The sequence below is a fragment of the Chaetomium strumarium genome, assembly GCF_033439665.1.
Source record: "Chaetomium strumarium strain CBS 333.67 chromosome Unknown B0T15scaffold_8, whole genome shotgun sequence".
Taxonomy (NCBI): domain Eukaryota; kingdom Fungi; phylum Ascomycota; class Sordariomycetes; order Sordariales; family Chaetomiaceae; genus Chaetomium; species Chaetomium strumarium.
Window position 1 is genome coordinate 379,168 of NW_026944436.1, and position 24,255 is coordinate 403,422.

Sequence of the window (24,255 nt, forward strand, 5' to 3'; positions counted from 1 at the left end):
TGATTGCATCCAGAGTGAGTTGAGAGGCTTGCGGCGCCGCCCGATCTGCATTTGCAGGGTAGCAAACGTTCCATATCTGGCGCGGGAGTACAGGTATGGAGACTCGGTGGGGATCTCAGCGCACCGTGCCAAGCCTCAGGCTGCCTTATCGATACGACAGGGCAATGATTCGGTGTTGCTCACGGGGTGCAGGTCAATTGATGACTCGACAGAGCTTCGACTCAACCGGCGAACAGATACAAACCGAACTTCTATAAATAATAAAGCGTGTGTTTCATGTCCCTAGAACCCTCCACTGCGTCCTCGCTCTTTGATCCATCATAATCATTGAGCTTTCCATAGCCTTTGTTTTCCCAGCCTGTTTAATGATCCAGTGAGGTCATCAACTCAATCTCAGCCCCACATCTCGACTTCATCTCTAGGAGGTCCCCCGGAAAGGGCACGATCATGAGCAACAAACACGCTAAGCAATTACCACACGAGAAGCGGAAAGGTGAAGCCGCCCTGAGCGACTTCGCCGAGTACGTCGAGAAGCAACAGGCCCTGCGCTACCCTAATTCCAAACAGGCGGCAGGGACGGCAACCAAGGGTGCCCAGGGTGATCTCGAGCACCACGAGGAACTAGACGACATCCTCGACAGCCTTGATCTCTCTGACCCAACTCCCCGCGTGGTCCTGCGAGAGCTCCTGCTCTCGCCAAGCGGCGATGCCGATGCTCTCCAGAAACTGGCCGATGTCGTAAAGGAGCGGTTATTGGAGGGCCATGGCGAGACGGTGTTCGATATCGGGTTCGAAAACAACGGCGAGAGCATGAAGCTGTCGCGCGATGAATGGGATGTCGCACTCAAGCGGTTAGCAGAGGCGGCGAGGAAGCTCAGGGCCGACACCCAGTTGTTATTGACGAAGAACGTGGGCGGCGAACTCGACGGAACACCAACAAAGGATGGAGATTGCAGTGGTAAAGTCATGATTCGCCAGGCTCCGGCCACAGTGGAGAATGTGATCGAGACGAGGATTGCTGTTGTCGGAAATGTTGACGCTGGCAAGAGCTCTATGCTTGGCGTGCTCGTTAAGGGCGATCTGGACGACGGCCGGGGTAAGGCGCGAGTCAATCTATTCAGACACAAGCACGAGATCGAGACGGGGCGGACATCGTCTGTCGGGATGGAGATCATGGGCTTCGATACCGCTGGGCAAGTTGTGGTCTCCGATACACCGGGACGCAAGCTCTCGTGGGAAGAAATCGGGAAGCGCAGCGCGAAGGTCATCACCTTCACTGACTTGGCGGGCCACGAACGTTACCTACGCACCACGGTTTTCGGACTGCTGTCCAGCAGCCCAAACTACTGCTTGCTCATGGTTGCGGCTAATAACGGCCTCATCGGTATGAGCAAAGAGCATCTGGGGATTGCGCTCGCTCTGAACGTGCCGGTCATGGTAGTCATCACCAAGATCGACATATGCCCGCCACAAATCCTGGAGCAAACAATCACGCAAATCACGCGGATTCTGAAGAGCCCCGGAGCAAGAAAGATACCCATCTTCATCAAGAATCGCGAAGAGTGCATTAACACAGCCACCCAGTTTGTGAGCCAGCGAATATGTCCAATCTTCCAGGTCTCGAATGTGACGGGTGAGAATCTCGACCTGGTCCGTTCATTCCTGAACATTCTCCCACATCATGGCCGCTACGATGCCGACGCTCCATTCGAGTTCCACGTCAATGATACCTTCAGCGTCCCCCACGTTGGGACCGTCGTTTCGGGCATCGTCAAGTCCGGGGTGGTCCATGCCGGCGATGAAGTCCAGATCGGGCCGGATTCTCTGGGACGCTTCATGCAGACCTCGATTCGCTCTATCGAGAGGAAAAGGATAGGCGTCCCCGCGGCATCGGCTGGTCAGTCCGCCTCGTTCGCTTTGAGACGAGTCCGGAGGAAAGACGTGCGCAAAGGAATGGTAGTGCTGTCCAAGTCCGACGGAGCACCGCCCAAGGTGTACCGCGAATTTGTTGCTGAAGGTAAACCACTTCTCCATGCTCGCGAGCTACGTGACGAGCTTGGTACTAACCACCACCAGTTCTTATCTTGTCACACGCAACGACCATCAAGACAAAGTACCAGGCGATGTTGCATGTCGGGCCGGTCTCCCAGACTTGTGCAATCATTGACGTCGACCGACCCTTCATCCGGACCGGAGACCGGGCGACAGTTGCCTTCCGGTTTGTGCAGCGGCCCGAGTACTTGGCACCCGGTGATCGCCTGCTTTTCAGAGAGGGTCGGACGAAAGGACTTGGCATTGTCAAGAGCGTTGGGTACGACCCCTCGAAGCCGCTCATGCCGAATCAGGCAGAGGGCGGCATCGGTGATGGGCAGAAGATCCCGGAGTCCGGTGCCGTGGAGGAGAAAGATGACAAAGTAGGCTCTGACACAAAAGTTGGGACCTGACCCTGGAGACCTGGAGGGCGGTATGCTGTTGAGCAGGTCCACAATTTGTATGTGTGCAAAAGAGAATGGCTTCCTCTCGGTTGTGAAGCGGCGTAGCATGTGTAATCGTGGCGTTCTAGTGTAGCATCTTCATGTTAGTTCAGCCTGCCCCGGAGGCAATGGCTGCAGTTTTATGAGCGTTGGAAACATGAACGAGCCAAACACACTAATACCGTCGAGAGTTGGTCATCGATACGTTAACTTGTTCAGCAGACTAAGAGAATACATGTGAGACTGCGACAACGGTAACACGCTAATATGGCAGCAGTAAACCGATGTTTGGTTGTTTGGCTCGCCTATCCAGGACGAATACTAAGCCAACCACGGCCACTATTTTTGTCTGAGAACCTATTTATGGTGTGCTCTCTATTTCTCAACAGACTTCGTTCTCACCTCCGCCGCCAAATGAGTTGCGAGATGGGGAACTCGCCTGCCGCTTGTCCCACCCGCTTGCGGGAACGCGCCCAGACAGTTCAATGATCAGAAAGACCCTGCATGAGGAGCAATAAGCACAACACTATCCCCTGGTGTATTGTTAGTTAAACATAAGGTGGTTGTAGAGCCAACTTCAGGGGCATACCTCTCACAAATAGCATCTCAGACTTCTTGCTCATGGTCTGCTCGCCGGAACGTGTTACCAACAACAGCTATCAGCTTGTTTGCAGCGAAAGAAAAAAGGGTTTCAGATAACTGACCTTGACGTCTCTGTCGTCCTCCTCGTCAACAATGTATATTGTTTCCTCGACCTCACCAAGGACGAGATTGCAGTGGCTGTCATAAGCCTAATAAGGGGTTGATGGCACCCTTTGTTAGTTGAGTGTCGGAGTTGAGGTTTGCTGGAAAAGGTGGGGCAGCTTTTCTGCTTACATGGAGACGGCCCTTGAGCTCCCGGTCTCCTCTGAGCTTCACGCAAACCACTTCGTCAAGCAGCAGCCGCACAAGGTCGAGGGGTTCTGCCACCGAACTGCCCTCGTTCCTAACTTCGGCCATGGTTGGGTGCTTAAGTTCGCACGCCCCGTTCTTTGGGATATTGCGGGCCTTGGAATGCAATGCCGTGCTTTCGTAGTAAATGATGGGCAAATTCCCAAGACCAAAAGCCGAGTGAGCGCAGAGATGAACAGGGAGTGGCATTGGGGATTCGGATGGGGCACGGGCCACCACTACGTACTGACCTTGTGGTCAATGGTTATGACTTGAGGCGATTCTACCAGCCATCACCGCCTGCCTAACCAGGACATAGAAAGCACGAGCCAAGCTTAGCGCCGAACTGGAGTCTTCGACAGCCCTATCACTTACACCAACGGAAAGAAGAAGCTGACGGCTGCCAGGACAGCGCAATTAAACCTCACATACTGTGCAAGAAAGCATACTCCAGCTGTTGTGAAGATTTATGTGCGGAAGCTCCACACATCATGCCATCATGAGGTGGGTTGGTGCAGCAGATCGTTTCTCGCCGCGCTCACCCGGCGCCATTCAAATTTCGGCGTCCATATAAGCCGAAAGGGGGTTTGCAAAGTCGAACGCCCAGGACACATAAGCAGGATGCCATGATCGGGTTCCAGCTTATGTTTGATAACTTGCTGAAGGTGTATAAGGTAAAGTAGACGAGTATACTACCACGGGATAGCGAGGCTCAGTTCATCGACGCGCTCCGAGACCTGGCTTTGCTTGCACGTTGTGGGATGGACAGGACATATGTGCTCTTTCTCAGTACTGCCTTGATCTTAAGATCGATGAAGTGGAACAGCGGCTCCGTCTTAATTCTTTTGAGGATTGTACTGAGCATTTGTGATGATTAGCGGCTCTAGTCAGGACAGACACGCGGGCAATTCCGATTCGCATGAGCCCAGAAAGCTTTGCAGCATGTTTTCATCTACGGTAATAACGTACGTGGTCGAAGCTCTGGCCATAGTCACCGGCCCTTGGCATTTTCCAAGCTCAGGTCGTTTATGTACATGTACCTGCTCAGCGAGATCCAACCATATCGGAACCAGACCATCTGGCTTTTGTGCGCCGAGACCATGGCTTTCCATGCCGTGAAAATCCCGCCATGGCCTGCCAGGCCGTTGAGGAAGACAAGCCCTCCAGGGTGTTTCTTGTCTTTCTTATCCGCCTGCCATGCCCAGCTGAACAGGGTAGCCACGATATCCAGGAAGCCCGTGTACTTCCGCGTTATAGACACCGACTTAAGGGTGTAGAGATCGACAGGACACGCCCAACCGGATTTGCCAGCCATCAGTGCCGACATGAAGGCCTTGGCGCCGTGGTATAGCGAAATGTGGTTCGGGTGGCCTGAGACACCGCCATCGTCGAAAGTGATGAGCACATCAATCGAAGCAGTCGGCGCAGCGTCGGTGTTGCGCGACCGAGCGAGGTTGGGGGCGAAGGCAGAGCAAAGCAGAGACGATAACTTGGCTGTGTCCCATGTTGTCGTCATGCTGTCTGGGAACTCGGGCTTGTCGACCACGAAGACGTCGTCGGGTTTGCGGAGGCCCAGGATCAAGCCCGACTTGGCGAGCTCACGCTTGCGCGTCTCACCGAGGCCGTCTGCATTGCCTGCTCCATGAGATTTATCTCGTCAGCGGGCAGCACATTGAAAGAGATGCGCGGGGTTTACTCGAATGAGGGGGGGCGAAGACGCATACCGCTGCTCAGACACAGGATCTTGACATGGTTGCCGAGTCCGGGCCGAGTCAGCGCCTGCACAGTGGGCGCAAAGAACATGGCCTCGTCATCAGGGTGCGCGATTAGGATGCAGATGCGCTTGTTGCGCAGGGTCGGGAAGCGCGCCGAGACTACCGAAGCGGTGTAGACATACAGCGACGGGACCACGACGGCGGCCGCGCCGAGAGCCGGAAGCCAGCCTGAGTCCATCGAACTCAAAATTCCTATGATGCAACGACTGTGATTCACTCAGTTTGTAAACAGAGTGTAGTAGGTGGTCCTGTCACTAGTAGAGTAGTTGGCGTTTCCGCGCCGCGTCTCCCGGGTGCTGTCACCAGACGTTGCGACAGGGCGGGGTGTCGGCGCACGCGAGCGCGGTTGAAGCTCAGCGGGAGAACACGACCCAAAACTCCAGTGCAACACTGCTTAGTTGTATGTACTGTACACAACTAATCCGCCCGTCGCTGAGAATATTGTCACCTCATGGAATCAAAGTTAATAGCCGCCGCACAAGGAGTGAATTGCCTAAGATGATGGTGTAGTCTAGACTAGCGGTGGGCTGAGGTGCGCATGGAGGGAAACGAATCACGTGCAGTGGTACGGTGTTCGAACATTCTAGCCGCGGAGCGGAAGTCAAGGGCTCCGACTCCCCGATAGTGCCACTTTGTGATAGGAACGTTAACGTTATCGGGATTCAAACGCGTGCATCTGTCGGCCCACCGCGCCAACCTTGACGGCGAACTCCTTGACCCGGGACATGAGGCTCACCTGAGCAGCATCACCTTTTCTTTACCCACGCTGCGACGTACTCTCAAGTCCCTCAGACACCAAAAGTCGCATGAAGTAGCAACAATGGCAAGAAAGCGCAAACAGAAGACCGAGTCAAACGGTATTGAGCTGAAGGAGCCTGACTGGTCCGGCCCGACAGAGAAGACGCTGCTGCAGCTCGCCGAGGAGAAGGGACTCTTTGGTCAGGCGGAGACGAGGGAAGCTGAGATTGAGAAGAAGGCTGTCCCGGCTACGATTCCCAGAACGACCGAGGATGTAGAGGACGACGACGCCAAGTTACCACCCACCGTGGAACGTGTGCTCGAGACGTTTCTCTGGACCGTGAGCTTGTCTATGCTGCACTTCACCCTCGACGTTCTCGTGCACAATCAGTACTCGGTCGATCGGATAGTGTGGCCCAGGATCTGGATGAGGTTTGGCCAAGCTCTGTTGGGTAAGGAGCGGCACTCTTCGGCATCCCCGCGCTCGGTGCTGCATTGCTAACCTCGACGACGCTGTGCTTCCCAGTCTTCGGCCTCCTCATTTACGTCCTCCATCCGCACGCCGCAAACCCTGGATTGGTTCCAGGTCTGGGCCCCCGATATCAGTCCGCTGTCCGCCAAGTCATATTCTTCACCATGAGCGTTCTTGCCGGCTGCTACGTGATCCACATCACGAACACTTTCGGGTACATGGCTGTCATGAAGCAGGCTCCACCGGTTGGCTGCCTGTGGGTGTGGTCCGTCATTGAGCTTGAGCTTCCATGGGCCGTGCTCAGCCTCGCCGGAGCCGGAATGTTCCTCTGGCAGAATGGATACACCATTAAATAAATCTGAGCTTTGGTCGGGGGAGCGAAGCGCGGCACGTCAGAGCAACGTCAAACCCTGGGGGACATTTGACCTCACCAGGAAAACGCGTAACATGCGGCTCAGGACGGACGACCCTTCTTCCATAATGACTCGGGAGCGACTGATCCGTCAGGCGTGTGCAGCATGTCCCGATCCCTATACCCATCTACGGCCGATTCTCTGAAACTACAAGTCGTTTGCCGTATACGGGTCATGACCTTCGTATCCAGGCAACATGCTCCTTCCTCTCACGCCGCGCCGTAGCTGCCGATATCGCTTTCCTCTGCATTTTCTAGCTCTGATAGTGTAGTTAGGTGATGACTGCATTCGGAAATCGCACAGGAGGCTTGCCTTGCGGAAGTGACGAGGCAGTGCTGGACAGTCGAACCGACACTCCCGCCCGGCACCTGCTTGTCGCGGGCGAACTGCCGCAACCCCATTTGCATCGTCATGAACCACGCATGCAATGGGACGATGAGCGTTTCAGCCAGTCACTTTCCCATAGTGAAGTCTATTCTACTTCCTTTCTTCCACCGGTTGCATCTGTTTTAGCTCAACCCTGTGCGCAAGGCCCAACCCGGAGCACGTACTTTTCCCGATCCGCCTCGTCCGATTAGTTCTTCGAAGCATCCTTTGGGCGCGCTTCTGTGCTTAGCACCCGGCGGCAACAATCATGATGAAACTGCCGGCAGTCCTGTGCGCCGCACTGTTTCTCTCTGAGGGACAGGCTGCACCTACGACGGCATCCAACTTGACTGGTCGGGCCCAGAACCTTGTCCCCAGCGGCATCATCATCAACCACTGCACTGTTGCTGGTGTCGTGGCGCTTACATTCGACGATGGGCCGTTCAGATACACCAGCCAGGTCCTAGATCACCTGGATCGGTACGGCGCCAGGGCGACCTTCTTCGTCAACGGGGAGAACTGGTCGAGGGGCATTGCCGATGAATCGACCCCCTGGCCCGACATACTGCGACGGATGGACCACTCGGGCCACCAAATCGGGTCACACACATGGTCGCATGTTGACCTCTCGACCGTCGCGCCAGAGGCGCGGTATTACCAGATCCGTCGGCTCGAGAGGGCCCTCCGCACCGTCCTCGGCAAGTCGCCCACCTACCTCCGACCGCCATACGCCTCTTGCAACTAGGAGTGCCTGAATGACATGCAGCGGATGGGTTATCATGTGGTCAACTTCGATGTCGATCCCAAGGACTACCTCTATCAGCGACCCGGCGAGATCCAGGCGGCCATGGACAACTTCTCGGGGGCTCTGAACGCTGGGTGGTGGGGTGGCTCGTTCCTGGTGCTGGCCCACGACTCTCTCCCTCAGACGGCGGACGCTCTGGTCCCGCACATGCTGGAAGAGATACGGCAGCGCGGATACAGGGCGGTGACGGTGGGCGAATGCCTCGGCGATCCCCGCGAGAACTGGTACCGGTGGGCATGAAGGCAGTTTGGCTGGGGCGGATAGGCATAACCGTCACGTGTAAGCCGTCCGACGAAACGCTGGACAACAGAGGCGCGAGGGGGAGCTTGCATTTGCTTGAGATGGTACAGCTTGAACGGTTGTGAAGGTGGGAGGCGGGTATCGGCCTATGATTGGGAGTCTTTTTGTTTGAACGGACCCCGAGAGTGCTCCCGGGCCCTTTGAAGAGAACGGACTGGTCCGACAATGTCATCGATTCTCGAGTATCGATAGACTCTGGTCGGTGTTTCTATAATGTGATGTGCATTCTTTGACGCGAAGGTGGTTTTATAAGGTAGCCCTGGAAATCCACACGGTCTATGTACCTATGTCCTACTTTTGGTGCACCTTCTGCCCTGAGCGGCTCTGCAACTCGTTCAAAATATCGCTGATTTCGCGGGCCACAAAAGCTGGGTCATCCTTCTGGATGAAGTGGCCACAGCCTTTGGCAATCTTTACCTCGCAGCCTGTCCGGACGAGCCGAGCCAGGCCCTCGTTGTATGCCTCCCATGTTGGGTTCATATAGGCATTGATGACAGCCTTTGGCACAGACAAGGATCCCTGCTTCATCTGTCAGCGCTCCCCCAACACCGCGCGCGTATCTCGGTGTCAAAGCTTGCCTTTTCGGACTGCTCAGCGAACACGTCCCAATCATGACCCACCACCACCAACAACGGAGACCGCCCTCCCGGCCCATCGGGCAACTCAGGTCCATCCGCCCGTGGCAGCAACTCCCCTAGCCTCCTCCGGTCCAGATGCTCCGCGTTAGGCACTGCCGGATGAAAATGCTTACCGAAAGTGTCCCGTGCATGGCGCAGGTCGTCGGCCGACACACCCTCCGGCAACTGGCTCCCATCGAACTCGGCGTCGTCAGGGTCCGGGAAGAGCGACACGAAGTCCGTGTTAGCCATCATCGAGTCCAAGAAGAGGTACGCCTCGACGAGGCCCGGGTGTTCGGCCGCGTACAGCCGGGCGAGGGGACACCCGATCGAGTTGCAGACCAGCACGATGCGTAGTTCGTCGACTGGACGATGATGAAGCTCATCGTGCGAGACCTGGGTCAGGAGCTGGTGCAGATCGGCTACGGCCGCGCGTAGGTCGTGTCCGTAGGGCGAATCTTGGGCGTCGGTTGGGTCCGAGTCGGATCTGCCCTGGCCGTAGCGGTCATAGCAGAGCACCGCGGGAAGTGGTTGCTTATGTTCCTTCCGAACTTCAACCAGGTGATCGATCGCTTCAGACCAGGCTGCGCTGGGGAGGGCCAAGCCGTTGAGAAAGACCAGGAGAGTGTTCGAGAGAGGGTTCTGCCTGTGCGGTTGGGGGTGGAGGACGGAAATGTGGAGGGAAGCCCCCGGTTTGGTGGTCAGAGTAACGGTCTTGTCTTCCATTTTCTCTCTTGTTGTAGGAGTTTTTCCGGTTGATACGTAGTACTAGTATTTCAATATCACGCTTGGTGAGGTTACCCAGTTGTAACTTGTTGATTTGAGGGGTTAGGGAATTGGGTGGGATGATGACGTTTTCAGTGCTAGTACTACTAGTAGGTACTAGTAGTAATGTAACAAAAGCGAAACCGAACAACCTCGCACCTCGCATTCTATACATCTATTAATAGGACTACAATCGGTCTCGTGTCCTGCAGCACACAGAATGAGAGAAAGGTTGAGCGTAGATTCGAGCACAACAAACCAAACTCACGTCAATTTGAATATGTAATTCAATGAATGGCCTTTAACCCATTGCCTTGGTGCTTGTAGGGTCATATGTCAAGCACGCTGCGTACAGGCAACACCAACAAATGACGCCAGCTGGATATACGGATCATATAACGGCCCTGCTCAATCTACCATTTGCGTGCACTGGAACATGGGTTCCTGTACGGCAGACAGCTGCAGCCTGCATACTCCTTTGGGAGTCTTCGCCTGGGCTTCTGTTTTCAGATGTAGCATATTGTCTCCCCTGACTTTTAATCCTGTATGGCTCCTCGGGCTTTATTTATAAACCATTCGCCTACGATCCGGTCGACGCCTAACCCGTTGCTTGCGAAGCGTTGATCGAGCCTGCAGCCCGGCGCCCTTCACTTTGATTAGGTGGATTTCGTATTCCGAAACAGCTCTAGCTCTTACTAAAAATGTGAACTGGCAGATCATGCATTGGCCAACTGGCAACCTTAACAACAAGCGCTTAAATTCACCCGGACTTATCTCTCACTTGGCCACCGCCATTCAAGAGCTGCTATCGAGCTACTGCTCTGTGGTGGCTGAACCCCATTATCGTCAGACGTGTCCATACTGCAAACACCCTCATAGAAAAGACAATGAAGGTCTCAGCTGTAGGTGGAACTCCACAGCGCTTACAAGCCCGTAGCGGCCACATAGCTAACGCGGGGGGGACAAGCTTTATGTCTATCCTATCAAAGGGCTGCGGGGGATCGAGCTCAAGAAAGCCCAGATCGGCCCGCAGGGCATCAGCCATGATCGACGGTTCATGCTATGGGAGGTGCACTCGTCAACAGGAGAGCTGAAGAAGGTGCAGGTGGATTCACACCCGCGGGGTGCGTTGTTTGAGCAGCGGATCGTTTCCGGTCCCCAACAAGGGGAGGCGGCTGTGGTTGTGCAATACCACGGCGAGCTGCCGAGCGAGCCCGAGGCAAGCGGAGAACTTGAAGACGAGATTCTCAGAGTCCCTCTGGAGCCGGATATCTCTTCCCTGCAAAAGAAGGAGGTCGTCCTGCACGGCAGCCCGGCGTCGGCGTACCGCATGGGCGACTCGTATGACAGCTGGTTCAGCCGCCGCTTTGGCGTCTCGGTGATCCTGGTCTATCTCGGTGACGGCAGGAGAGCAGTTCTGGGCAAGACGCTACCGCCAAAGCCCGCTGCCGAGCAGCAGCAGAAACAACAACGAGGATGGATGGCGTCTCTTGCCTCATATATCGCCGGGTCGGACCCCCAGTCTGGCCAGAACACAGCACCGTGGATAACATTTGCCGACGTGGCGCCACTGCTCGTCACCTCTGAGTCATCCCTCGGGGATGTACGAGACCGTCTGCTCAACGGCCGCCCCGTGGAAATGCACAGGTTCCGGCCAAATGTTGTTGTCGACGGCGACGGCGAGGAAGCCTGGGCAGAAGACTTCTGGGCCGAACTTGCCATTGTGCCCGGCCAGAGTGTCGTCGGGGAAGATGGAGATGGAGACGGGCTGCAAAGAGGAGGCACGCTGCTGCTGACGGGCAACTGCGTGCGATGCACAAGCCTAAACGTGGACTACGAGACGGGCAAACCAGCGGAAGGCGAGCTGGGCCAGGTTTTGAAAAGGCTCATGAAGGATCGGAGGGTGGATTTGGGTTCGAAGTGGTCTCCTGTCTTTGGGAGGTACGCGTTCCTGGGCAGTGGCCACGCCGAGGGCTTTACTGTGTCTGTTGGCGATGAGGTCCAGGTCACACGACGCAACACGGAGCGCACCGTTTGGGACTGGCCGGGCTTGTGAATTCGCGACTAGCTCCTTACACCGTGACGCTCTAAGTGGATTTCAACTCTGTCACCTAGGACACCCTGCTCTACTGCTGTCTAGGGCATTCAACACCCATAGGTAGCAAGGGAATTGGCGTAGAATAATATCAAAGCGATACCCGAGTGACTGTCGAATCCAACTACAAAACGATCTGGCGTACTTGAGAATTCCAGTATTCGAAATGTGACCATAAATTACTACATCATATGCCCGGGCTCTCGTATGTACCTAGGTATATCACGATTGGTGAGCTCTTCAGTGAAACTCACTCCAAGATCATATCTACCAACGACAGGTGAAGTAGTAGCGACATTTGTGTCCGCCTCACGTAGAATTCGACAGCTACACAGGTGTCGTCCTTCGCCTCTGCCGGATGAGGAACTTACTGGCGCCTGGTCAAGCCGTAACTGACACAACCAGGTCGCCAGTAATTGTGACCCATTGCCTTAAGTTACCGTAGGTTACTGTCACTACAGCCCCTTTCCCATTCTTTGAGTTAAAGCGCCGGTTGCATGACGTCGGTCGACGGCTGACTGTGGGAGCAGGACAGAAGGTAAAGGGGAGAGTAAAGGAGAAGGGCGACAAGTTAATATTACAGTAACCGTTCCGTTGCATTGATTTCATTCGCCTCCCGGCCGGGACCTCGACCGGGAGTTAATTCAATGCGACTCACGGGGAGCCGCACAGTGTCTAGCCCATCAGCGGATACGACAGGTCGCTAGATGGTGTGGGCCGTGGCGGGCCCGGACTCGGGCCTTGCCGGGTGCCTGGTCCGCTTCCGCGTAGGAGCCCGGGTGGCGACCGCTTTGGTGGTGTAGCAATCTGGAACGACCTAGACACCGGATGCGCCTTGAAGCTTCCCTGCCCATCGCCTTGAACGCCCAATTACCCTTTTCCCACACGTCCTATATACCTAAATCGAGCCAACTCAAATCACCTGAATTACGAATCGTGTGTGTCACTGCTCGTTTCTTTACTCATGGGCCTTGTGGCGATACGATAAGGAGACCGAAAGACAGCCGTGGAGAGGACTTTTGCGATGACATATTGGGCACCCTCTAGACGTTCTCAATGGCCCGGGAGCTACTGTGAGGCAAATGTGCGATGATATGTGCTGATTGACCTGCTCTCACCCACCTTCCACAGCGCAGCTTTCATGTCTGAATGTGGATTATGTGGTGTGCACTTGTCCGGCCGATGTGACACTCCTCCATGAGCGGCATCTTGCAGCTCGATATGCATAGTAATATGCGGCTCTTCTTCTGGAAGCCACTCTCGAGAGCCGTGCTCTCACCGGATGTGAATACCTTGTCGTCATGGGGCTCGTGTAACGCCTGGAAGTTGGATGTATGTGCTATCCGACCAATTGCCACTCATCGTCCTGGCCGCGCCTGCAGCTATGGTCCCGAAGCTGTAATGCTGTGCACGGCCTTTCCGGGAGTCTAGGTGTTTCGAGACAGTCTGAGCTGCAGGGCTGGTGGGAACATCGTATGTACTGTGCAATATGGAAATGATGAAATACAGTCGATGCTATGTGCAGCTTATATTACCTGCGAGCCGGCCTAGATAGTATGCTGCGGGGATCGGCCCCAGAGCGAGCAAGTACATTGAATGTACTATACTGTCGGTACAGCAGCGCAGGAGTGCACAGGTTCGAACCCGTTTGGCCGTTGCCTCTTATTACCGATGGCCGCAACGTCGCACTCAAGATCCGAGGCTTGGCCATGTGGTCTTAGAGACCACGGAAGCTTCTATCACGCAGCAGCTACTGTAGCTCCTTGCTTGACTTGGCCACGATTCCAAGAGCTCTAGAAGAACCTCCCTCTATATGGGGGACGTCGCCGTGTAGCTCAACCCGCCCCAAACGGCGTTCCCCACTCCAGTCCTCTACACTACCCAGTAGTGGGTAGATTGCTTGCCGCAGCGTGATGTGAGATTGTTGCATGCATAGCTCTGCACGAATGTATCACGGGAGAAGGCTCGATGAAACAGCACCCTGGATGGGGGCTGAATGGTGAGCTTCGCCAGCAGACGGCATCACCCTATCGTCCCGAGACTTGCACAGCGGTTGGACGGGCTCAATGAGACCTGCGGCCCGCGTTCAGAGACTGGACGATTGGGTAATGGCGAGGGGTCCTCTCGCTTTAGATTAGACAGAAACCGGCTTGAGCGATGATCCGCTCTGGTGGGTGAGGTTGTTTGCCGCAAAAGCACGGACCCTCATGCCGTTCACACCACAAGCATCACTGCTGATCTTGGGGTGTGCAAGCGAACACGTGGGAAAGCCAGAGTCTCGGCAGGGCATTTGGTTGGCTTTCCATTGCATCCTATAATGTTAAGGGAGCTACAACTCGCTCGCCGTAACGTCATCCCGTGGCCTAGCTAATGGAAGACTCGAAGACCGTCGGGCTGCCTACCTAGGTATGAAGCCGCGGCTTGCGGAAAGTCCGCAACAAACGGAACGGGCCCGCATTTTCTGCGTCGTTGCAGGCCGCCGATGTGAGGGAATTTGCAGTGATGGGTCTCCTGCAGGTATTGTAGATAGGTACACGAGGGTCAGATCCCGCTAGCGACATGCCCCTGGCGAATCCGGGACGTGGCCGAGACATGGGTTTGCATGGTCTCCTGTATGGAGAATAGCGTCCTCAGACCATTCTGAGCGTCCTGCATCAAACAGCCAGCCGTGCGCCTGGCCACCCTGTTTCCCAAGGGAATGAGCCGAGTGATATCCCGGCCTTTTGCAGCGGAAAGCCGAACAAAGGATGCAGCACTGTTCGGACCGCCTGTTTCCGTCAAGTCGAAGTCTGGCACCCAAAGATGCTCGTGAGCTACCCTCCATAAGACGATAGGGCTGTGTTGCTGGAGCGAAGATGTCACGCTTGGTGCTTCAAGCTCCGAGACGTGGTCCCATAGATGGCCGCCCAGGGTAGAGAAGACTAGGTATGAGGGTGACGATGGCTTGGTGTTGACTTCGGATGCCCTGCTGGATCAGTGCGGGGCTGTTCACACAGCTGGCTGGGCTGGACAGGACTTGGAAAAACCCGATCAATGATTGCAGTGCGGTGAGATTTCGGTGGCTGACCTCCTACCAACGCTGAAAACATGAAGAATCTACATACCCCTTCATGGATTTATTTCGCTTGGTGGTTGCCTCCTTGGATGACTAAGTAGTCGCAGTTCACATGGTTTTCCATCGGAGAGTGAAGCTCGAGGAGGGGTTACTATGGAGCGAGCTTGGGAGCTCTGACCACAAATGCCCCGCGACAGCATTGGATGTGCCTTATCTGAATTGTTGACCCCTCCATCCCTTATCGCGTCGCGGACCGTCGCGGGGTAAAACGTTTCCGCATACAGCTTTCTACATTGGAAACTTGCCTTGCAATTCGGAACGAGAAGACGATCGGGAGCTTACGAGGGGAGATTCAGAGACATGGCTATATGTTTATATATTGTATGAAAGCGATCAGTTTAATCGGGTGAGTAAGGTATCCTTTTGCGCTGGAAGAACCTATCTCTTTTCGCAACTCCTTTTTTCCGAGGCACACGGCTTGCCCGTAAAGGACGTCCCGTTTCCGGACCTCTGGTCAAGGCCGGCGATCCCTTCAGTTTGTCGCCCGAACCCCCAATTCTGTCCCGTTACTAGGTATAGAGGCCGGTCCGAGGCGCGGCTTCGTCTGGTTGTTATCTGCTCATGGACAGAAGATATGAAAACCTGAGTGGGTAAGACGCGCACGATGCCGAAGTCTGACCGGGCTTGGTATGAACCACATTCAAGGTAACTTTCACCGCATGCAGACCTTGATTGGGTTTTCTAATTTGCCGGGGCTCCGCGTCTTCTGGTTTGGGCCCATCTTTGGGTTTCACGTGGGCTTGTACTGTGGTCGCGTGCATAAAGAAAACCCCCTAGTCAAGTACCTGTGGGTCACAACACTCGACGCGTTTTGACCAATCAGCTGAACTTATCGAGCCCCCTGTTTTTTCGACAGCCATCTCGTTTCTCGTTAAACGCACTCAACGCAGTCATCGCAGTTGACGCACTCAACGTAGTCAACGCAGTCAACGCAATCCAGCAATACAATGGCACGGCCACAAGGGTCAAGTGGTACGAAACAGTTGACTACCGAACAACGCCAACGCGTTCGAGTCTTATACTTCGATGCAGCCAAAAGCCAAGCTGAGATCCATCGTATCACTGGCTATACTAAGGCCCAGATCCGGACTGCGATTCGCGCTCCTGATGCAACTGCCTACCGGAGTACTGGCCGGCCTCGGACATTAACGCCAGAGCAAGAAGAAGAGCTTATTCAGTTTGTTTGTTCCAGCAAAAAGACTCGTCGAATGGGCTTCCTCGAACTCTCGGCTATCATCTTCGCTGGGGTCTTCGGCGTTTGGGTGATCAAGCATGCCCTTTATCGACTCGGCTTCCGCCGGCGAGTTGCTCGTAAGAAGCCACCGATTACCGAACGAACCCGGCAACTCCGTTTAGCTTGGGCGTAAGAGCATGAACATTGGACCCTTGAACAATGGGCAAAGATCCTTTGGACCGATGAGACTTGGGTTACTGGCGGGCCACATCGGAAGCAATATGTTACCCGGCGGCAAGGCGAAGAGTGGGATCCTACTTGCATTGTGGAAAAGCATCAACGTAAAGGAGGCTGGATGTTCTGGGGTTGCTTCTCTGGCTTGGGTAAAGGCCCTGGACTCTTTTGGGAAAAGGACTGGGGGAAGATCAACGCTGAGACGTACCGCGCACGAACTGTCCCTGTCATTTATGGCTGGATACAGATGTGTAAGGCACAGCTTGGTGAAGATCTAATCTTGATGCAAGATAGTGCTCCAGGGCATATAGCTGCAGAGACGAAGGAGGATCTCAGGGAGAGAGGCATTGTTGTGATGGAGTGGCCACCTTTCTCACCAGACTTGAACCCAATCGAGTCCTGTTGGAATTGGATGAAGGACTGGATTGAAGACCGGTATGGCCTTGAAGAAAGGCCCTCGTATGACAAGCTTCGCGAATATGTTAAGGAGGCTTGGGAGGCATTGCCGGACGACTACTTGAAGCAGCTGTTGGCCTCAATGCCAGAGCGCTGCAAAGCTGTTATTGCAGCCAACGGGATGCATACAAAATACTAGCTAGTGGTTTGGTATATTTAGTGTAGAAATAAGCGGGTATCATTGCCTGAATCAGCGAGGGTACCCCGCATGGAGGTTTTTATTACCCATCATACCACAGTAGAACTCATCCCACTTTACTTAACCATCTTTGCCCAAATGGAGTCTATGGGCAAGCATCATCCCGTCCCTCGGGAGTCTGATGAGAGAGCGGTCAGGCTCCCGCGGTGCGAGCTTGATATCACAAAGTCGCCCGCGAGGAGCTCTGGGTTCTGGAGCGGCCGATCATCGTAGCGACGGGAGCAGGAATCTCCTGACAGGCCCCAATAAAACAAGTCATCCCCTACTGTTGGTTTCGGGCCTACGTTGGGCAACCTGGAAGCTCTTCACTCAACATGTTCTCTGGCCACTTTACGGCGCCCTACGGTGGCTCTTTTTGGTGGGGCGAAGGACCGGATCTTGTGCGTGACCTTGGAAGGACTGTGAAGCTCTGCAAGTTGCTTTTGTAACGCGCCGTGCTATACCAGTTCGAGCATGGACTCGCTGCAGTGACAGGGAGCAGGGCCGGCGATAATAATGATATTAATAGCAGAGCTGGGCGACGATCCTAACAACGCCATGCTCATTCGGTAAGAAAGAAATACCTCCTGTGTACTGACCCGAGGCCGCCGAGTCTGTCACCGCCTGGGCTGAGCATATCTGGTTTACGATACGAAGGTCAAGATCCAGGTATGATGTGCTCTTGCCATAGGTGTTATTCCGTGGTATGCTGGGACTTGATTCCTGGAGCCGGGCCGCATACAGCCGGAAGCAGTCTTTCAGCAGGGAACACGGATCGCTCGAGTTCATGTCGCATGCCGCGCTTTTCCGGATGTCGAATTGTTATAGCATCCACACTAGGAAGGAAGTCGGCGCAAAATGGCGATATTTGGTTATTAACGGGGGAGCATGATACCTTGCGCTTGCAATACCAACCACTTGACTGGTTCTTTCCTGCCTGTGTTCTTGGTGTAATGTTCAACCCAGCTTTTCCTCGTTCTAGTGTAGGTGCCAAACCATCTTAGGAGCAACCTGAAGATTGCTGCATCTCATTTCTGTTACTTACCGTATCGGACATAATGTATGAAACGCCGTTTACGCACTGTGAAGGCAGAGAGGATGCAGAAGATGGGTACTAGACTCTGAGGAGGTTAGCTCAACCGCAACCGAGCAGTCAGATGGAACGCCATGCAGCAGAAGCCCACCAGGGGCCCAGGGCAGGCCCAGGGTCCATGATGACCGGACCGGACGAACAAACGATCGCCCGGTTCACCACACAATGGCCACCAATCTGCTCTGCAAACAGCCCTGGAGCCTTGGAAGATGCAGGAGCCATGCTATCGAAACAGGCAAGTTGCAGAATGCCCTGCATGGGTGGCGACGGGTCAGGAACGGCAGCCGGCGGGCGAGAGGATCCTCGAGTAGAGCTGCTACTTCGAAGCACCTTTGCATATTCAGGAGAGGCACCGTTGGGTTGAACGCGTGTTTACAATCGTGCGTGGAAAGTCAGTTGTGGCAAACCGTCAGCGACTTAACCGTTACGTAGCCAGATGAGCGGCGTCGGGGAGAGAGCGCTAGACAGTCAAAGCTAACTCACAGCCTTCTTGCTCATAGTGGTATCAAAAAGTTGTGTATGGGTGCGCTGCAATGCTGTAATTGCTTCTTGGTGTTCAGATACCCTCGTCTTCGTTTCCTGGGTAAGGTTGGATTACAAACCGACCCACCATAGGGCAACTCTGACTCACGGTCGACTTGATCGCTGCCTGCATGCCGCGATACAGAACTTGAAGCAGCTGTGATATTACGGAATAGTTACACTACACTACTCTGTCACAGATTAGTGGTATCCCCGGACGTTGACGACTTCACGTACTGTTGACTTGATATTAACCACCATTGCTCATGGAGCCGTTGGGCACAGATCACCCATTACGCCTTCGCGATTGAGGTATTGGTCCGGTACCACGAGACCGCTCTGCATCAATGGTGTGTTGCAGACCCACGCGGCTTCTTTGCCTGCTTCGGGATGGTGTGGGCAGGTGGTACCGACGCCGTCTGTCTCGTCTGTGCATCTGCAGAAGTGCCCAGCCTCGTTCGTTACATTACAGTTCTGCATGAAGCGCTCACACTGTGCTTCTGTCTCCCGGCTTAGCTAGCCGCCATGCTGGAGCTGCCAATCCAGCAGCATTTGCTTACTGGTTGGAGGGTTTCCGCCCACGAAGTAGTAGTTTCGCCGTCGGGCCAGGGTTCCTCCAGGGGTCGGGCGTCCAATTCCCGCCTCCACCGAGCCAGAGCTGCCTCGGGGGCCAGCCCTCTTCTCTGCTCTTGCAACTAACACAACCACGCACCGGAGCGGAATGCGATTGTTGACTGAGCAACTGAAAACTGAAGAACGGTCTCAGCATCACTGAACAGACGAGGATAGAGCCCAGCAATTGAATTGCCAGGCAAAATAGCATGCGACTATCGACCTCGTCACTGAGCCCCTCTGTCTTTCCCTCTCCGATAGCTTTTGCTCCCCACCGCTCCGCTGCCGCCGCTGTCGCTGCCTCTTTCGGTCCCTGCCTTGCCGCTCCCCACTCAACTACCTGAGGTGATCCTGCCCGGCTACTCGAAATCCCCTCAAACTCCAGGTTCAGAACGATGACCGTGTCAAGCGACGCTGGCAGCAAGCTCGAGGCTGTCGCTACCATGTCCAATTCGTCGTCGCCCTCTGCTGCAGGCGGCAGTGCGCCCGCAGGTGACGAAGCTGGTAGGTCTGCCACACACAGCACTACCCACACCAACCCCTTATTTGCAACTTTGCTCCTCAATCGTGGCATTACACCTCGCGTTCAATGGCTGACGAGCTATTTTCCGATCCGCAAGCTTCGACCATCATGGTCAACACCAAAACCCCCGCCAACTTCCCTCCGCCCAAGACAGACAAGCCGCGACCCCACGTTTGCGGCACATGCCAGCGCTCCTTTGCCCGCCTGGAGCATCTAAAACGCCACGAGCGGTCCCACACCAAGGAAAAGCCGTTTGAATGTCCCGAGTGCTCCCGGTGCTTTGCTCGCCGTGATCTGCTTCTGCGCCATCAGCAGAAGCTACATCAGACGACGACGCCGTCGTCGCGCCCGCGCAATCGCCGAGAGAGCGCCAGCGGGCCGACGCAGGGCGCCAGCCGGGTTCGGAAGAACAGCGTCGCTGGTCCGAGTGCTGCCTCTGCTGCCAACAACACGGCCGCTTCCATGCGGCCCAGGGCGAATACGATCAGTCACATCGACGGCTCCGCCATGCAGATGATTGCTGCGGCCAATGCGCAGGTGTCGAGAATGCCCCCTACACACAGCCGGCACCCAAGCCTGATCGGCCTGCCAACCCATGGCCTCGAACCCTATGGCATGGCTGCGGCCCTAGCGCATCGCGGAGCTCCGCTCGGCCTTCCCAAGCTGGAGACACATGGAATGAACGGCCTGGACTTTTCGAGCGGTCTTAGGACAGCCCCGCCATTGGCTTTCGGCACCGAGTTCGAACTGGATAACTTGTTCTTCGGGGGTTCGTCGGGCTCCACCATCAACCCTAACGCCCTTCACTACAGCGATTCTCCGCCTTCGATGGCTATGGACCCGCTCACTCCCTTCTCCCCCCACGGCCTGCCTGACATGTCCGGCGGGTCGTTGGATGACTGGGTGACGGGGTTCGACCATCAGATGTCGTTCAACAATGGTCCTACCGAGACAGCCGTGGACGGTTCCTCGCCATCCGCTCTTAGCACCACTAGCCAGAGTGGGATTAGCGACGTGATGGTGGACGGGTCGAACCATGCCTCGACGAGCTCCATGTGGCAGCCGTCTATCATGGGCCCGCCGCAGATGACCAATCCCTTTGCTCTCGATGTGAGCAGCTCTGTCTTCCCAGACCTCCTAAACGGTGCGCCCTTGTCTCCACAGCCGTCGTCGGCTAAGACTATGGGGGACAACTATTTTTCAACACCACCGCCCTCGCTCAGCTCTCTAAGCCCGACAGTGCTCTCGGGCATGAACAGCCAGAATTTGAACCAAGCGCTCAATTTCGGTGCCGGTCCAGAGACGCCCTCCTCGATGAATGGTATTAATAATCATGGCACCTTACCCGTCTCGACAATCACTGATTCAACAAGAAATGCCATCCTAGGTGCCCTGTCAGCCTCCCAGGCGTCCCAGTTTGGTACGCGGAGATACTCGTTCGCCACGCCGGCGTCCCCAATCACCGCTCAGCCACCCCCGATCACCGCCACCGCTCCTAGCTCCTCCGATCAGTCTAGCACACTACCGAGCACTCGAGACCTCCAGCGATACGTCGGAGCGTACCTACGATACTTCCATCCGCACCTGCCGTTCATTCATACACCGACGCTATCGTTCGAGATTCCTGCGCACTTGTTGGCTAACGGGCGAGATAGCGGCATTGATGGGAGCGGGTGTTTGCTTCTTTCTATGGCGGCCATTGGCGCCCTGTTTGAGTTGGAACACCAGGCGTCCATGGAATTATTTGGGATGGCCAAAAGATGATCCAGTTGTATCTCGACGAGAGGAGGAAGGCGAACGTAAGAAAGGCAGAATCCATCCGGCGCACTCCCCTGTCGGACCAGAATTCACAGCAGCAGGAATCCCCCGTCGAGACTCCCGTGTGGTTGGTTCAGGCGATGCTTCTCAATGTCGTATATGGTCATAACTGCGGGGACAAGCGGTCCGGAGAGATTGCGTCGACGCACGCCGCCGCCTTAGTAAGTCTTGCGCACGGAGCTGAGTTGTTGAGGCCGTTGCGCGTTGAAGGGGTCAAGGATGTCGAGATGGCGGATGCAGATGGCGGCGGCCGCTGGAATGGTTCTGGGCGGAGGCATGGCGACGAGCAGGCCGAGTGGCTGTGCTGGAAGGCCATGGAGGAGCGGAAACGAACCCTTTATGCCGTCTTCATCTTGTCCAGCCTCTTAGTGTCCGCGTATAACCACACGCCGGCCCTGACGAATTCGGAGATCCTGCTGGATCTCCCCTGTGACGAAGAGTACTTCGCAGCCCAGAGCGCCGCCGCCTTCCGGGCCAAGGGCGGAGTTGCCGCAGCTAACCACAACCGGATGACGTTCCATGAGGCTTTGGGGGAGCTGTTGCGCACGAGCGAGAAGCAACAGCTACGTCCAGTAACGGATCTCCATCGACCTTTCGGTTCCGCGGTGAATGTGGAGGACCTGCCCAGGAGCGACCTGAAACCGAGCAGCTTCGGCTGTTTAGTTCTGATCAATGCCCTCCACAACTACATTTGGGAGACGCGCCAGCGGCACCACAACAAGGTCTGGACGAACGAAGAAACCGAAAAGATGCACCGTCATATCGAGCCGGCACTTCGGGCATGGCATGCCGCCTGGGCAAGCAATCCACAGCACAGTCCAGAGCGCCCAAACCCTTACGGTGTAGGGCCTCTTTCCGCCGACTGTATCCCACTGCTCGACCTCGCCTATGTCCGCCTCTTTGTCAACCTCTCACGGTCTAAGGAGAAGTTCTGGCAGCGCGATTGGGACGGCATGGCGGAGGAGCTAGCAAGGGGTCTTGAGATTATCCAACACGCTGAGCATTCGCCTGTCTCCGATACTGACCCAACCGCCAAGGAAGCAACGAACACAGCCGGGACAACTTCCATCTCTGTTGATTCTCCGACACAGTACTCCTCTGCGGACCTGGGCACTTCGGACTTGGCGCTCTCCGGCACCGTCAACCCTGCCCTGACCCAGCAGCCGCTCCAGTCCGAGGCGCAGGTTTCCAACAACAGATCGATATCTCGCAGGGAGAAGCATTTACGGAAGGCAGCCTTCTTCGCGGCCGAGGCTCTCTTGGCTTCCGACAGGCTTGGTGTCACTTTTGCGAACTTGACAAGCCGGGAACTGCCTCTGCAAGCGACGCTCTGTGTTTTCGACTGTGCTCAAGTCCTAGCCGAGTGGGTTGCCACGCTCCAGGACCGTGTCGGTCGCTATCTTGGGATTCTGGGCCGGGACAATGTTGATCTCTCGCAAGTACCAGCGATCATGCTGCTAGAAGAAGAGGACGTGAAGCTACTGGGAAAGATCGACGACGTCATTCGCGCTGCTGAAGTGAAGATGAACATGGACATGATACAGCCCGGCGTCGCGGCTGGTATGGGACTAACGTCTGGCATGGACGGTAGACTCCAGATGGACAACAGCGGGGGATATGCTGCCAAGCTGCTAAGAGCGACGGCCTACATGTTCGACAAAGCAGCTGTATGGCCTGGTAAGTCGTTGAGCCGTCTGATTCCGCGTGTGCGCGCAGCCTGCTGACGAGGCTTGCAGTGACCCGCCTAATCACGTCCTGCCTTGAGACTCACGCGAGTCATATGCGTGCCCGGGCAGAGAAGTCGGTTATGGCCCTCGACTGAGAGCTGTAGGCTTCCGCGCACTCTCCAGCGCTTGTACAACTTTCTGGGAACAACTTGGTTTCATTTCAAGCACACCCTTCGGCTCAGTTTTCGCCTCAGAGCAGTCTGCCGGCAAGGTTGATACGGCCGTACTACAAATGGACGTAGCCAAGACGGACGTGTCAGTCACATCCAGCATCGTGCAGGCGCTTTAGGAACCGCCTAGGCGAGCTGATCTGGCCGACACTGATCAGTGATGGGCCCACCCTCTGCCCTTCCAGAATCTCAAATACTTTTGCTCCCCAGAAGAGTCTTCCCGTTCAGCAAAAGCCCTCCGCGCGTTCACCACATACCTCTGCGCCTCCCGTCAAGGCAACTGACTTTCAACAATCAGGAGTTCGTTCGCCAGTCAGGTTTCTTCTATGGCACCACATTACCCCTGGTCATTCAACTTCTATCGCCGGTCATTCGAGAACGGCCATGGACGCATCTGACCTTGCGGCATACGACCTGCGGCAGGCCCTGGCTATCGGCGTCATGGCATGGCGATTTTCTTTTGGTCTTTTGGGATTTGGTATGGTTTCCGTGGGCTACTGGGTCATGACTTTAGGTTGCAGAAACGTTGGCATTTAGGTCGCCGAACTTTCACGTACGTTTTATTTGGTTTGCGGGGGTAGGGGGGTTTGTTCCGGGGCGAAGCAGAAGGGAGCGCCGTCGAGCAGACGAGGACGTTTAGAGGTCCCAAGCCGGGTACCAAGGGATTTACCTGGCTAGCTGCGCTGCCGCTTACGACCATGGTATACATACATGGATAACGAGTTCATGAGCAGATGACGTTGAGTGTTTGGTGACCGGTTGGCTCACAGAGGGCAGGGAACTCGGGCTGGGACTTCAGCATGGACATGCTACCCGATTTGTGGTGCAGCTGCATGGGGAAAAGGTGAAAAGAAATGTACTGGGGGGGTGAAAAATGGCTGTG

General features: G+C 55.4%; 8 protein-coding genes across 8 annotated transcripts; 5 read left to right on the top strand and 3 right to left on the bottom strand.

The window, feature by feature from the left end:
- The first annotated feature begins 195 nt into the window (after positions 1-195).
- B0T15DRAFT_544311 (P-loop containing nucleoside triphosphate hydrolase protein) lies at positions 196-2,667 on the top strand. Its single transcript, XM_062870057.1, has 2 exons — positions 196-2,011; positions 2,071-2,667. The coding sequence occupies exons 1-2, from the start codon at positions 448-450 to the stop codon at positions 2,442-2,444; spliced, it is 1,938 nt and encodes a 645-aa protein (XP_062717445.1). The 5' UTR covers positions 196-447; the 3' UTR covers positions 2,445-2,667.
- On the bottom strand, positions 2,668-3,719 carry B0T15DRAFT_544318 (uncharacterized protein). The gene is made up of 4 exons (XM_062870058.1): positions 3,351-3,719; positions 3,179-3,265; positions 3,064-3,100; positions 2,668-3,007 (listed from the first exon to the last, which is right to left on the bottom strand). The coding sequence occupies exons 1-4, from the start codon at positions 3,612-3,614 to the stop codon at positions 2,964-2,966; spliced, it is 432 nt and encodes a 143-aa protein (XP_062717446.1). The 5' UTR covers positions 3,615-3,719; the 3' UTR covers positions 2,668-2,963.
- A 605-nt stretch (positions 3,720-4,324) lies between these two features.
- On the bottom strand, positions 4,325-5,734 carry B0T15DRAFT_544321 (putative deacetylase LmbE-like domain-containing protein). Its single transcript, XM_062870059.1, has 2 exons — positions 5,129-5,734; positions 4,325-5,039 (listed from the first exon to the last, which is right to left on the bottom strand). Exons 1-2 carry the CDS (start codon positions 5,355-5,357, stop codon positions 4,396-4,398), a joined length of 873 nt encoding a protein of 290 aa, XP_062717447.1. The 5' UTR covers positions 5,358-5,734; the 3' UTR covers positions 4,325-4,395.
- Positions 5,735-5,834: 100 nt separating this feature from the next.
- On the top strand, positions 5,835-6,878 carry B0T15DRAFT_320730 (uncharacterized protein). The gene is made up of 2 exons (XM_062864045.1): positions 5,835-6,369; positions 6,444-6,878. The coding sequence occupies exons 1-2, from the start codon at positions 6,000-6,002 to the stop codon at positions 6,743-6,745; spliced, it is 672 nt and encodes a 223-aa protein (XP_062717448.1). The 5' UTR covers positions 5,835-5,999; the 3' UTR covers positions 6,746-6,878.
- A 558-nt stretch (positions 6,879-7,436) lies between these two features.
- Positions 7,437-8,621, top strand: B0T15DRAFT_563090 (carbohydrate esterase family 4 protein; the record flags this gene model as incomplete). Its single annotated transcript, XM_062870604.1, has 2 exons — positions 7,437-7,859; positions 7,914-8,621. The coding sequence occupies 2 exons, from the start codon at positions 7,437-7,439 to the stop codon at positions 8,211-8,213; spliced, it is 723 nt and encodes a 240-aa protein (XP_062717449.1). The 3' UTR covers positions 8,214-8,621.
- Positions 8,435-10,048, bottom strand: B0T15DRAFT_320769 (Alpha/Beta hydrolase protein). The gene is made up of 3 exons (XM_062864046.1): positions 9,924-10,048; positions 8,852-9,658; positions 8,435-8,792 (listed from the first exon to the last, which is right to left on the bottom strand). Exons 2-3 carry the CDS (start codon positions 9,614-9,616, stop codon positions 8,565-8,567), a joined length of 993 nt encoding a protein of 330 aa, XP_062717450.1. The 5' UTR covers positions 9,617-9,658; positions 9,924-10,048; the 3' UTR covers positions 8,435-8,564.
- Positions 10,049-10,208: 160 nt separating this feature from the next.
- Positions 10,209-11,858, top strand: B0T15DRAFT_423432 (uncharacterized protein). Its single transcript, XM_062865590.1, has 2 exons — positions 10,209-10,557; positions 10,623-11,858. Exons 1-2 carry the CDS (start codon positions 10,543-10,545, stop codon positions 11,709-11,711), a joined length of 1,104 nt encoding a protein of 367 aa, XP_062717451.1. The 5' UTR covers positions 10,209-10,542; the 3' UTR covers positions 11,712-11,858.
- Positions 11,859-19,529: 7,671 nt separating this feature from the next.
- B0T15DRAFT_497389 (uncharacterized protein) lies at positions 19,530-23,297 on the top strand (the record flags this gene model as incomplete). Its single annotated transcript, XM_062867263.1, has 5 exons — positions 19,530-19,638; positions 19,755-20,978; positions 21,045-21,332; positions 21,386-23,152; positions 23,212-23,297. The coding sequence occupies 5 exons, from the start codon at positions 19,530-19,532 to the stop codon at positions 23,295-23,297; spliced, it is 3,474 nt and encodes a 1,157-aa protein (XP_062717452.1).
- Between the last annotated feature and the right edge of the window lie 958 nt (positions 23,298-24,255).